Raw genomic sequence first — 13,341 nt, forward strand, 5'->3', positions numbered from 1 at the left:
TCTACAAAGTCAAAAAAAAAAAGTAAGCCAGGAGATGTTTAACAGTTTGGCAAGAGGCAAGAAAGTCAGATGTGAGAAAAGCTCAGTAAATAACGAACAGATTTCCCCAAAATCTACTGCAGACAACTGAACCAGTAACAGAGCAAAGAGCACCACAGTTCCTGAGCAGTGACAGTCAGAATGAACACCAAGCCATGTATTTCTCTTTTCCCTATGCTTCCTAAGGTCTTCTGCCACAGGGAGACAACCTCATACCATGAATCAGACCACCAGAAAATAATTTCCAACTATCATCATCCTCCCTAGCAAAAGCAGACATTTTTCTGTAAATAATACATGTTGTTCAAAACAGCTGAGGCTCAGCCTCTACTACTCTACAGATCTTTATTTTGGAATATAAAAAAATTAGTCCCAGAAGCCAAATCACAACAATAATGATAAGTAGTCCTGTTTATTTCTTGAGCACCCCTCCAAATGGAAAGAAATTCACTGTATATGAAATCTGATACAAAAGAAGTCAGTGTAACAAAGCAGTATCCATAGCAACTACAACTTAATATTTCAGTCTTCTTCAGCTGCAGTGGATTAAATAAAATGACAAGATGTTCCTTTTGAAAAGTGACCTGTTACCATGGAAATGTTTTAGTCTAAGAAGTAAACAGGGAATGGACAGAAAAGAGAGGGAGCCTGCAACTGAATATCAAAAAGGGAGGAAGGAGAGGAGGAGGCCGATGCCAGGTGTAGGCACAGCTCTTGAGCTGTGCACGCTGCATGTCAGCTGGGTGAAGGGGCTAACCCAAGAAATCACTTCCTCACCAGAGGACAGGGAGGGTACGGGGGAGGGGGGGCACTCTCAATCACCCCAACAGCCCTACATGACCATGGGAATTGCCAAAGACAGTATGGAAATCTGCTGGGAAGAGGAGGTACAAAGCATGTGTATGAGAAGAAGACACCAACCAAGGACAAGCTGGTCAAGGTGAAGCCTTTTACAGGGAGGAGGGATGGCTTCACACGCTAACCCTCTCGGCCCCGAATCTGTAACAATGGAGCAGGGAAGCCTGCAGCTCCTTCCCAAGGACCTGGGGCTCCCAACGCTCAGGTCAGAGAGACTTCCATAGGGAAACAGCTTTCCCTATGGCATTGAGTGGAGCAGGAAAAATGATCTGCTATCAACAGAAAGAAGACTCTAGAAACTTACTTACTAGCTCATTTAGAAAATGATCACACAGAGTATGTGGGTCTGAAACAAAATGTAACAAGTTTAAAGAAAATCAAAACTCAATCTATCAGAATCATCTCATTTATGATAGTTTGTGAGGCAGGGGGTAGAAAGCAGTTGATAAAAAAGCTGAGGACAGCAGGCCAGAGTTCTCAAGCTTCTCCTGCATGATGGTCATTAACAAGTCGAAAACATCTTTAGATAGTCTGACATGATACATTTTTAAAACCCTTGCAGAAATTTTATTCTACTCCATGACACATTGCTATTCATTTTTCTCTGGGCCTAAATGAAGTCACCATGCTCTGGAAAGCTGCGTAGAAGACGCCATGACAGAGGCACTCCCTGCTCACAGTTCTCACACACCATCATGTCTGAGTGTGGGCCCAGACTCCGATTCCAGAACTGGCCTTTAGGACCATGGTCTGTAAGCACGAAATGTAACCTTGAGGACACATTTCAAGGTCCCTGAGCCCTCTGTAGCCTCGTCTACAAAGTAAAAGTTCAGGATGGCTATCGTGTATGGCTGTTGTAAAAATAAGAAGTGATCTACGGAAAGAGCTAGGTCCACTGTCTCTGGCACCGAGACCACTGCAATTGTTAGTTCTGTGTCCTGACAGTGAGCGAGACAGGAAGCGAACGCCTCTACTCTGAGGTAGCTGAGCACCATCTACCTCTCCTCCTGCCCACGGCATGTGATTTTCTATCTGCTTGGCATAATCATTTCTTTCAACAGCTATGTTGCTCTCAAGATGAAAAGCACCACGAAAGTAGGAACCCAGTCTGCTGCTAGCTCACCTCTACATCCAAGAGCCCACTGGCTCTCACAAAATATCTTCTGAATAAACAAAAGACTCCAATACTCCAACTCAACTATTATTTAGCCATATACAGCAACATAGAGTACTGCTGAAAAATTAAGACAGCTGAGTCATTTCTATGAGAAGGCTAGCAACAAAAAATAATCTGAAACAGGCTTGATAAGCTGTTTAGCAGAAATAAAATTCAGCCTTTATCTTCTGAAAACAAAAACAATAAAAGAGAATCAGTCAATATCTAAAAAGCATAAATGTTCCAAATTCATATAGAAATGCAAAGGGCAATACCAGTTACTACTCAAAATCTGGAATCCTAAAATTCTAAACTCTCTCTGATGGAAGGTTCCTAAGAGGTCAGCTAGTCCAATGTCATAGCTTAAAAGAAAAAAACCAAGACCTAGGGAAATATCAGTGTTCTCTTTAGAAGTCACACTGAGTTAATTACAGAAGGTTCTAGGCCATAGACACAGGTCTCCATAGGTTCTTCCTAAACACAATTCAGAGTTCAAAACTGAGAATTAGGCATTGCTGGAAGAATAATAATGTCCATGTGCCAGGCATGGAGGAACAGCTATAACGCCAGCCCTGGGAAGCTGAGGCAGGAGGATCGATCCAAGTTTGAGGGCACGTGAACTGCATAATAAGAACATGTCTTTAAAAAAAAAAATTACTTGCCAATAATAAGATACCATAAACATAGGATACACACAGCAACAATGTGTGAATGATATAGGAGAAAACTGGTCTTGTTTAACAACATGTTCTTGCAGAGTGCTGTGACGGCCTCGATCTACTGCCTTATCTGTCCTCTGCCATCTGCAGCATCACCCAGTGCACCCGGCACTGATGTACAACTGCAACCCACTTGGGCTCCTTGAGTGCTTTACTTTAATCACCTGCTATAAGGTGGAAATGACTTTACAGACCACAACCTAACAAAAGTGCATCCACACAAATATCAACCTTTGGTAAACAAAGCTTGAAGAACAGTCCCACCATGACTGAAAGCAATCCCTAAGCAGCAGTCTTGAAGCCTACACTGATCCCCTAACCAAAGACACCACTGGTTTTCAGTGTGCTGAAATCAAACTACATAAACAACCTGAATGGAGTCTCCCAGAAAAGGAGTAGACTAAGGAAGTGCATCCACAGTACATGCTAAGGGTCTCTTTGCTACCACTGGCAACAGCTGGAAATGCTACAGGAAGTGGGACCACTGACTCGGCCAGTGGGGCCAAACCTTTGGCACATGTGCCACAGCCAGCTGTTGGTTATCACTGAAAGCTCTAGAAGGTTCACCATCACTGGCCTAAGTCCTCTTCACTGAGTTGCTGTGAGTATGGAAGGAAGAGGAAGCAAGCAGGCTTTAACTAACAAGTTCACGTAATTACACTGCAGAAAGCAGTTTAAAAAAAAAAAGCATTTCATGTTAAACACATCAAACGTTACAAGATAGGGAAGCAGAGCGTCATCTAAACCAAGATTTCAAGAAGTATAAAGAAAAGGCACTGATAAAGAATAAGAAAGTAGATCAGGCATGGGTCGTTGAACATATTGGTCATAGCCTTAATTCATAAAACAATTCTTAACATTGTTTTAGTTGAACAGGTTGATCGTAACAATAAAGGCACTGTTCACATAATCGTGTCTCCAAGACACTATAATCGTGGCCTTTCCAAGGCCTTCCATTTCAGTAACACTAAAGTAGGATGCAACTCTGGGCCAACTATTTTCATACTGCCTTCATATTTATGTTATGACCTATGAGTGCAGAGAAGAAAAGCAGCTTGTCCAAAATCATTTATTTGGTGGGGTCTGAACACTATGTGGCTCCAAATCTAGCCTTTCATCTACACTACATGCCATTCACTTACCAAACATATGGACATCAAAGACCTATCTGCTGGGCTCTCTGCTAGGAGCTGAGACTGCACAAACAAGCATGATCCCTACTTCAGGAGCCTCAAGTCCCAAAATCACAAATGTGTTCATTATAAGATCTTCAGTATGACCTCTACTTATTCCAGATGAATGTTTTAACCTTGGACTCAATGTATCATAAAGCACAGAACATAAAATGCTATCTTGCAGATTTGTGGGTTTTTTCCTTTTCATTTCTTTTTCTTTCTTTATTTTATTTTATTTTATTTTATTTTATTTTATTTTATTTTATTTTTTTTGGTACTGGGGATTGAACTCAGGGCCTTGTATATGCTAAGCAAGCACCCTACCACTGAGCTACATCCCCAGCCCCAGATTTGTTTTAAACATATATTCAGGTACCTGTGCTGCTTACCACAGAAGCTGTGATACAGGTGATTATTAATGATCTGGGCTTGCTAAAAAAACCTCATGAATGTATACATCATTTCAAGCCCTGTTTTAGCCAGCAGTTCCTGTCTTCTTGCCCTTCCTATGAGATGATTTTTTTTGGGGGGGGGGGCGAGGGGGGGAATGCCAGTAATCAAACTCAGGACTTTACACCTGCCAGACAGGAACTGTACTACTGAACTATATCCCTGGCCCAAAAATTTATTTTAGATCACTTTCTTTTTGGTAGAAAGATACACCCAGTTCAGTCATGATCAAAAGGTGAAATGGAAAAGGAAGAATGAATTCAGAAGAAAAAAAGGATCGGAAAGAAAGAACAACTGGCGAATCATAGACACAGTAAACACCAGGGCAGAGGCTGTACTATAGCCGCCTCATCAATGAGCACACTAGACAGGAGGTGAGACGTGGTGAGAAGCAGAGCTGTAGTAAAAGATTAGAAAGGAAGTGCTGGTGAAGCACAAGCAAGTGCATTGGGCTTTTCACCCAGAGACTGAATCTTGTGCTGTCACATGAGCGTTTCACAAGCAATGTTCAACCCAGATTCTGATCCAATACTACAAGGGACCAAAAGGCAAGTAACAGGCCGACATCTCAGTGTCTGTGTTCTCCCTGAGGTATATACTTTCTACTATTCCCCCACGTTTTCTGCCACTCCATAGTGCCACAGGATCCAGTCTGTGACAGAACCACATCTTCACCATCCAACAGAGTAACTTCCATGGGCTGCTTTGTTGCTTCACCTCCACCTCCACCTCCCTCAGGAGAACAGAAGCCCAGCGCTGGAGCAGGAGTCAGGAAGCTGCCAAATTACACTCCAAAGATATTTCCCCAAGACAAGAAGATACAGAACAAATGTAGCCACACAAGAAATCCTTAGGATGACTAACTTCACGGGCTGTGCAACACACTCAACCACAGAGCACAGCCCAATCACAGCCAGCAGCCCCTATCTTTACTAGCAAATGGGTAGCTGCTGCGCAGGCTCCATAGATGCAGGTGAGCAGCAGGCACAGCCGGGTCAGCCACACGCAGGACAAAGTGGATCCAGGGCTGACCTGGCTATGAGCATAGCTTTCTTTTCACATTTGATTTGCTACATAGAAAGAGAGCTTCAGGAGAAGTAAAGATCCTGTAAGAGAAAACGTAGATTCTTGCCTATACTCAAACACTGAATCTCCCTGCCTAAACTGTAAGCCCTGCCCAGATCATGCACACGGGGGAGCAGGAGGAGCTGCAGTGTCCAGCTCCTTCCGGCTAGAGAAAGGGCAGAGTTTTTTGTTAAGAAGAAAAAAGGAAGATAAAATCTTGATATAAATGGAGTAAATACAAGAACCAATACTATAGTACAGGAAAAGGTGGATACCTCGCCCAAACTTCCAAAACCAACCAATGCTCGAATCAATATGATCCTAGCAGGAAAAAAGCCCGCACATGAGTGGAAAAACATCATAAAAGCAGTAATAAATGCAACAACACTAAATTCATTCTTTGCAATTCATTTCTCTAGTCAGGACCACAAAACTAAACCTGCAAGAATACAGACTATATACTTTGGGAATCGTTCAGTAACTAGAACTCTCACCTACACTGGCCTTGTTAAAAGCTTTTCACCAAAAGCAGAGGCTGCCTTGGACAGGAGCTGGCAACACAAAGCTCCAACTTCATACTGTCTAACCAGGAGCCTACACGAATGCATTCTCTTTTGTGTCACCACACAGGCAATTCCCCCCCTTGCCTATGAGAATTTTTCCCATTCCAGGCTGTATGCTTTCTTCACTCCTCACAAATGTACAAAACTTAGGTGTCACCTATCTAAAGAAAAAGGGAGAAAAGAAGGAATAATTAATATAATACAAAATATCATTTAGGTGCCGGGGAGATAGCTCAGTGGAATAAGCACTTGGCCTGGCAAGCGCAAGGACCTGAGTTCAATCCCCGAAAAAAAAAAAAAAAAAAAAAAAAAATCATTTAGTATCTGTGCTTGAGGAAGAATCCAACTTGTTGTGGGTCTGCTTCTTCAGAGGCCATATGTCTGAGCTTTGGCTGCAAATGGGAAGCACAACAAGCACAACCTCTCCAGGGTAGGAAGGACCAGCATCTGCCCTCAAGCCATGGACTCCAGGGTGGCCATATCAACACTGCCACTGCCTCCTCAGGCACCAACTTCTCTGCTTCTGCACAATTCCCATGTCATACAATAAAACACTCATACACAGCAAATACTATGCTATCCCAAAACGAATGAACCAAAATGAACAGAAAACATGAAACCTCAACTTCTAACACAAATGTCAGTGTATAGGGTTTTTCAATAAATGCCAAGAAATACTCCCCAAGGCCCAAAAGGAAAAAGGGTTTGCTTCCTTCTGAAGCAACAACACACAAAAAACTGCTCTGATAGGATCTTTTATTTTTCCTGAAATTCCATTTTAAGGTTGATGCTGTTGCAACCATAATATGACCTGCCTGTGTAAGATTTCAGAGAAAGATCATGAGAATTATAATTTGCTCTGGCAAACAGGCTCTCAATCAAAACAAGTTCCACCCACCTTCAAAGCAACCAATAGCTGCCCACCTACCACCCTTCCTAAAACATCCAAACAGAGCTGCTCTCCACACAGGCAATCCCTACCAGGCACACAGCAACAAGGCCTGCTCTGCAGGTCTTGAACATAAGATAAGCGCGGCAACATGCACCCAGCTCGACTGAGGCTAGAATTACACTGCGAAGGAGAGGTAAGGGGGAAAACTAAGGGGACAGAGGCAGAGGGACCACGAAGCCTCCGATTCTACATCTGCTTGAGGCATCTCCTGGCAGACCCCACTCTGAGCCTGATTTTACGCTCCACAACACCACCTACATGGCCAGCCCGGCTGAGTCGAAGGTTCCCAGGAACATGCACCACGAATGGTGAAATGATTCACAGACGTCTTCGGGAGTGAGAAAGCACAGCAAAACCCATCACTGTTTTGGTGAGGCCGGAGGAAGAGAGCCTACCTGCAGGGGCTGAGTGGGTCATCCATGGCTACACGAGGCTCTCGTGAGTCTAGCTGGCTTCCTGTACCTTTACTTACAGCTACAACTCTGCCCTTTTCTACTCTCACTACTCAAAATGGAGGCACATGCAGCCTGAGAGACCTCGGCGAGCTCTCACTGAGCCTGTGCTGTGACCTGAGCCTTCGCAGAGCGCAGAAACTTCCCGCACTGACGGCACTGGGCATGTGCTGTGACCCCCTCACCCACACACTGTCTCTCCGCACAATCCATCCCAACCCTGCTGTTTCCGTAAATAAAGCCCAGCCAACAGACTGCAGCTCTCCCCACACACCAAGCTAGTGTGCAGGGAAGTGGGGCCTCTGAAAGGGGGTCTGAGACGGCCAACACCAGGGAGCTTCCTCTGTGAGCTGAGCCAGGGAGAGGCCCCACATCATGCCCTGTGCTGTCAACAGGACACCAAGTTTTGCTTCATCTTTTTTATTTTTTAAACAAATGGTGGTTTTACATCATGAGATCTCCAAAAAACAAAACCAAGCACACAGATGTGAATGATAATAATGACTGTACTATGGATCATCAGAAATACTATAGCACATTTAAAAACACAACAGCAGCTACTTCTTTAGAAGGAGCTCCACAGGTCAGCCCCACTGGTAAGTACTGAGGACGGAGCCCAAGGCCCTAAGCATGCAAAGGGCCAGCCCTATACAATTCTTTTTGAAAACATTAAACATTTGGAAAAAGACCAAACAAACAAGATGGAAAAGCTACAAGGTGCCAGGCATTGTCACACAGATATGGATAAAGAGGACGGAACTGCAAACAGGATGGCTACAGAATACGTATTTTATGCAAAGAGCTTAATCACCCTGAGAGCAGAAGATTGAAAATTTCCCAATAATAAATCAAAGCCTTTCCTTAAGTAATATTAGCCCACTCAGGCCTAGCTTGACAAATGCGATTCTAACAAGAAGAAGGGCAGGAAAGCACAAATCAAGAAGTCACAGAGCACCATGTCACAAACATGAGAGCCTAACTTGGGTCTCCTGACTCAACACTCTCAGGCCAGTCCTTACAGCATGACCCAAGAAGCTAAATTTAATCAAGTTTAATGGGAAACGTCTCTGATGCCCAAATGCAAGCTCACTCTAACCTAGGCTGAACAAACTCTATAGAGTAGCTTTGCCACTCTCACAGAACTAGCCAAGATGTCTTCTGTCAAAACCCTTTAAAATGCATTTAATGCCTTCTCCCCCAGCCTCTGCAACCCAGGAGCAGCAAACCAAACTGTCTACCACAGCTTCATGTACAGGCTTGATTTCTACTAGCAAGCTATTAGACAATTTTCACATTAGCTAGGACTTAGGAAAAAAAAAAAAAAAAAAGGAAGAATGTGAGCAACCCTAAACTATAAAGGACAAAGTCGCCAAGAAAGCACAGTCCAAATTCTAGTTCCCAGAACTGTAACCATCAGTGAAGAAAACCTGTTCAAAAGAATATTTAGTGTCTTCAAGACTCCTCAGCACACAGAACCAACTTCACATCCACAGTACTCCTGTTTACACTACAAAATAAATTCTAAAACAACAATACAATAAATCCTACCCTGCTAGAAATGTGATGTATAAGATATAAGAAACTAACCTGGACATGGTGGTACACACCTCTAATGACATCAATAGGGAGGCTGAGCAGGAAGAACCACCTAAAGTTCTAGGCCAGCCTGGGCTACATGGTGAGACCCTGTTGCAAAAAAGAAGAGAAGGGAAGAGAAAAAGAAGAGAATGGAGGGGAGAGAGGCAGGAAGGAGACAGAAAAAAGAAAAAGTAGTGCCAAATACCCATCATACGAAATAGAGACAAACTGGAGAACTGTTTTCCTTATTGGTATGTAAGACAGCAAGTCTGAGTGCCACTGAGAAAGAGCCTAGGGCAGTCATGTCGGGCCTTTTTGAGAGCTTTCAATGATACCAACAGCCTGCCTTGGCATGCGGGCCACAGGCTGGCCACTACTGGTCTACGGACTATTCCTTTCTGAAAACCAAAGTAATAAAATTAAACTTCACAGTGAAATAAAATGAGTACGACCAGTGCAGAATTTCCTTTCAAAGGGCTGCATTGAAAACAACAAAAATCAAACCTTTTCATATGGAAAATGTCCACTGTGAAAAATTAACATAAACTCACTTACTTACTTATTACTTATTTACAGTTTCTGAGACAGGGTCTCCCTGCGTAGTCCAGGCTGGTCGTGAACTCACCACGTAGCCCAGACTGGCCTCAAACTCCCAGTAATCCTCCTCAGCCTCCCGAGTGCTGGGATTACAAGTGTGTGCCATCAACCCAGCAATAGTAATTTAATAAATTCATCACAACTCTGAAAACCCATAGGAACTATTTCATAGGTGAAAGTCTATATAAAAATGATTATTTAGAGCAAGTTAAAGGAATTACATTTTTAAAATCATGAGTCACTTGGACGCTACCAAGGGCACGATGCCGTGGCCGTGCTCTGACACTGGATCCTCATATCCCCAGTCTGCTGCTACACTCTTCTCTGGCTCTCTTGGCACCTGCACCTCACAGCTGCCCTGTAGGCGCCAGCCAGCTGGACACCTGTCCACACTCTTGTCCCCCCTCAGTGCATCACACCCTGGCTGCCTGCACCTCCTTCACACCCTCTCTACTACAGTGCCGACCAGCTCCTCTCTGGTCACCACCATCCCAAGAGCACGCAATAGGGGACCCACCTCTCACTGGACTGCGAGCTCTTTTCAGGCAAGCACAGTGCCTACAGCATCTTGCCGGGTGTCTCCCAGACCTCCCAGCACACTGTTTCTTATACAGCATTCCTTGGTAAGAACTCCACATGCTATCAAGTCATGCGGACACTGAACAAATTCAAGTTGAAGGTCATTTGGCGAAACTGGCTCTTACTTTTCAAAAAGGTCAGTGTCATGAAAAATGCAAGCACCGGCATGCTATGAGAACAGAGCAAGGCAAATGACATTACAGAAATAACCATCTACTTTGAAAATAGGCTGATTTTGACCATGTCACTGTTAATTTTCCTAAGTTTGCTAATCATATCATGGTTACGTAAGATAATATTCTTTCTCTTGGAAATACACAGTGAAGTATGGGGGAGAAAGGAGCCTGCTGTCTGTAACTGATTGTCAAGTGGTTCAGGAATGGGAAATACCTTATTAGGTTGGTGAGCTGACGCACATCTATAACCCAACTACAGTACTGGAGCCCTGGGAGCTCAGGCCCGGGGAAAACATGCTACCCATCTCAAGGGAAAAGGGGGCAGGCACCAGAATACTCTAAGAAGAGTAACAAAGCAGAGAGCGCAGATACACAGAGTAATATGGTAAAGAAATACAATAATGCAAATCTATTAAAAAGAGTAAAAACTTAGGCACAAAACAAAAGTACATATGGCAAAACACTGATAGCTGAACTGAGTAAAAGATAAATAGAAAGTCTATGTGTTAATCTTGAAACTCAAAATTTCACGCTAAAATTTTGAAAATACCTAAAACAAACGAGTGTCCTTGCTGGCCCTCACCCACCAGTTCTCAGGGCCTCTATAGTTGGGGACAGGAAGGGGCTGCCGGCCAGCAGTGCCAAGGGGTGCTACTCCTACCACTGATGCCATGTCATGCCAGTTCCCCATGCGCTCCAAACTCGGGCACAGCCAGGGACCTCCTCCCCGTCAGGGCATGTTCAGAGGCCAGGAATTTGAGTGATTTAGTGACTCAGTGAACCACTGTGGCACTTTTATCAGGCTGTTTCCTCTGACCAATGCTTGCCACACACGAAGCACATTCTGGCTGCCAGCTAACATTTAAGAACTGGACCTGCTTCTTCTACCTCATCCTCCCGCACCCCAGACATCATTCTTGCTGCCCATTTCTTCAACAACACCCTGCCGCTGCAGGCCCAGGCACACCCTGGGGTGGGCACCCTGTAAGGCTGCTGCACTGGCCTCCTGCTGGGGCCTGGGGGCACCTGCACTGTCTGGATCCCACAGCCTTCTTCCTTCCTATTAGCTCCTAGTCAGTAACAGGTAAAGGTAAGCACTTCTGAATATACAAGAGGGGAGATGAATGTAATATACACATAGATTTTTAATTTAAAATGTGTAGTCTATAAAAACTGACTGAAACAACACTATTTAGCATTTAGTGAGTACAGTATTCACATTTATCAAAGACAACGTAAGATCTGTAACATGGAAAATACTTAAGTTTTAATTTTCTATTTACCATGAATAGAAGAATGTCTAGAATATTTTATTTACTTTTTTTTCTCATAGTACAGGGTCTGCAGGGTCTCACTGAGGAGATGGGACCCGTAGTGATCCTCCTGTTTTCAGCCTCCCAAGGGCTAGGATTACAGGTGCGCCACCATGCCCAGTCTCAATTGCCAAATCAGTGTGTCCTGGGGGCGGGCCAGCACAGCACATCCAAGGATCAAACCCTGGCCACTGCACTCTGCCAACGCTGGCACTTTAGTCCACTGCGCTATCTGGCCAGGCTGTCCTAGCAATTTTTTTAACTAATAAGTTTTAAAGCAAAAATCACCAATGATAATATTCAGAAAATTCTAGAGAAAACATACAAAGAAAATATACTACTATTTAGAAAATACATATTCTAATGAATAGAATCCACATTAAGAAAAAGGAAACTTTTAGAAACAGTTTTCATTTTATTTTATTTTATTTTATTTTATTTTGCAGAACTGGGGACTGAACTCAGGTCCTTGTGCTTGCCAAGCAAGCACTTATTCTACTGAGCCAGCTCCCCGGCCCCAAAATAGTTTAATTTTTGCTTCCTAATTGCCCCTTGTACATGGAAATAGGTGTGCATGTATGTACAAGTTCAGATCTGTTACCCTGGATACTTTCAACTTATCTCCTTATATTTGACAATTTGTTTGCAACCTTTCTTGCAAACAGTTTTCATGGTAGAAATCCTATCCCAGTGATAGTTTCACTTCCCTATCCCTAATCCTCATGTTTTCTTTCTTGTATCTCAGTGGACATAGGAATCTTAACTGGTTCTAATTTTAAAGAGAAAACTTGCAACACTCCCTTAATTATGGTATTTGCTATAGATTTTAGTAAATATTCTTGGCTTAAGGAAATTTCATCCCACATTTAATTTCATAAGTTTTCCCGACTAAGTAATGAAAGAATAATGAATTTTACCATGCGCTTTTTCTATATCAAGATTTTTTCTTCTTCCATTATGAAATGGTAGGGGGCCTGCCAGTTAGCTCAGTTGTTTAAGCGCCTGCTTATGCAAACACAGTCAGGTATAGGATCTCAGGGCTCAATCCCCAACTACTCATACCTTACCAGGCCCACCCTTAAGGCAGCCTGAGCCAGCCAAAAAAAAAAAAAAAACCCTTCATTACGAAATGGTAAATAGGTTAACAATTAAGACACTCTTGCATGTTATGAACTTAGACATGTACATTTTTTATGCTTTGCTAGGATTCCACACGCTATTATTTTCTACACGCCCCTGTTTGATTTTAGTGTAAAGATTTACTCGTTTCGTAAATAATTTAGTGCCTACTCTGCTTTTTCTGTTCTCATGATCAATGGTAGATTCTTCCTCTAAAATGTGAGTCTGACTTTTTTGGTCTAATAAGATGAAAAGTGTCTTATGCAAATTATAAAAAATGCCTTTAAAGGGTAAAAGCAGAGGACTTTTAGGCACTTCCACTCTCGTCTAGGCTGAACTGTGGCTGTGATAGCCACCATTCCATCACCATCTTGAAAAACCAAAAGAACAGCTGCAACAGAGGGTAGCAGAAGCGATGCCCTCTACTCTTCAGGGATGTCTCTAAAGCTCTTTAAGAGGTTCTTCCCTTCAAACTTTGCTCACAAGAGAGGCAGGGGGAAGGGGAGGGGGAGGGAAGGAGAGGGAAGGGGAGGGGTTAAAGGGGGAGAGA

General features: G+C 43.3%; 1 protein-coding gene across 7 annotated transcripts in view; it reads right to left on the reverse strand.

Moving 5' to 3' along the window:
* Rere (arginine-glutamic acid dipeptide repeats) overlaps positions 1 to 13,341 on the reverse strand; it is a 451,075-nt gene that overhangs the window by 163,711 nt on the left and 274,023 nt on the right. The window contains exon 1 of one of the 7 annotated variants that reach the window (XM_023699558.1): positions 7,373 to 7,615. The exons of the other annotated variants lie outside the window; for them this stretch is intronic. Coding sequence (XP_023555326.1) covers positions 7,373 to 7,398 — 26 coding nt within the window. The 5' untranslated portion in view covers positions 7,399 to 7,615. Of the gene's footprint in view, positions 1 to 7,372; positions 7,616 to 13,341 lie in introns of those variants that run through there. 7 annotated transcript variants of the gene reach the window in all.

The sequence above is a fragment of the Octodon degus genome, unplaced genomic scaffold, assembly GCF_000260255.1.
Source record: "Octodon degus isolate 3935 unplaced genomic scaffold, OctDeg1.0 scaffold00113, whole genome shotgun sequence".
Taxonomy (NCBI): domain Eukaryota; kingdom Metazoa; phylum Chordata; class Mammalia; order Rodentia; family Octodontidae; genus Octodon; species Octodon degus.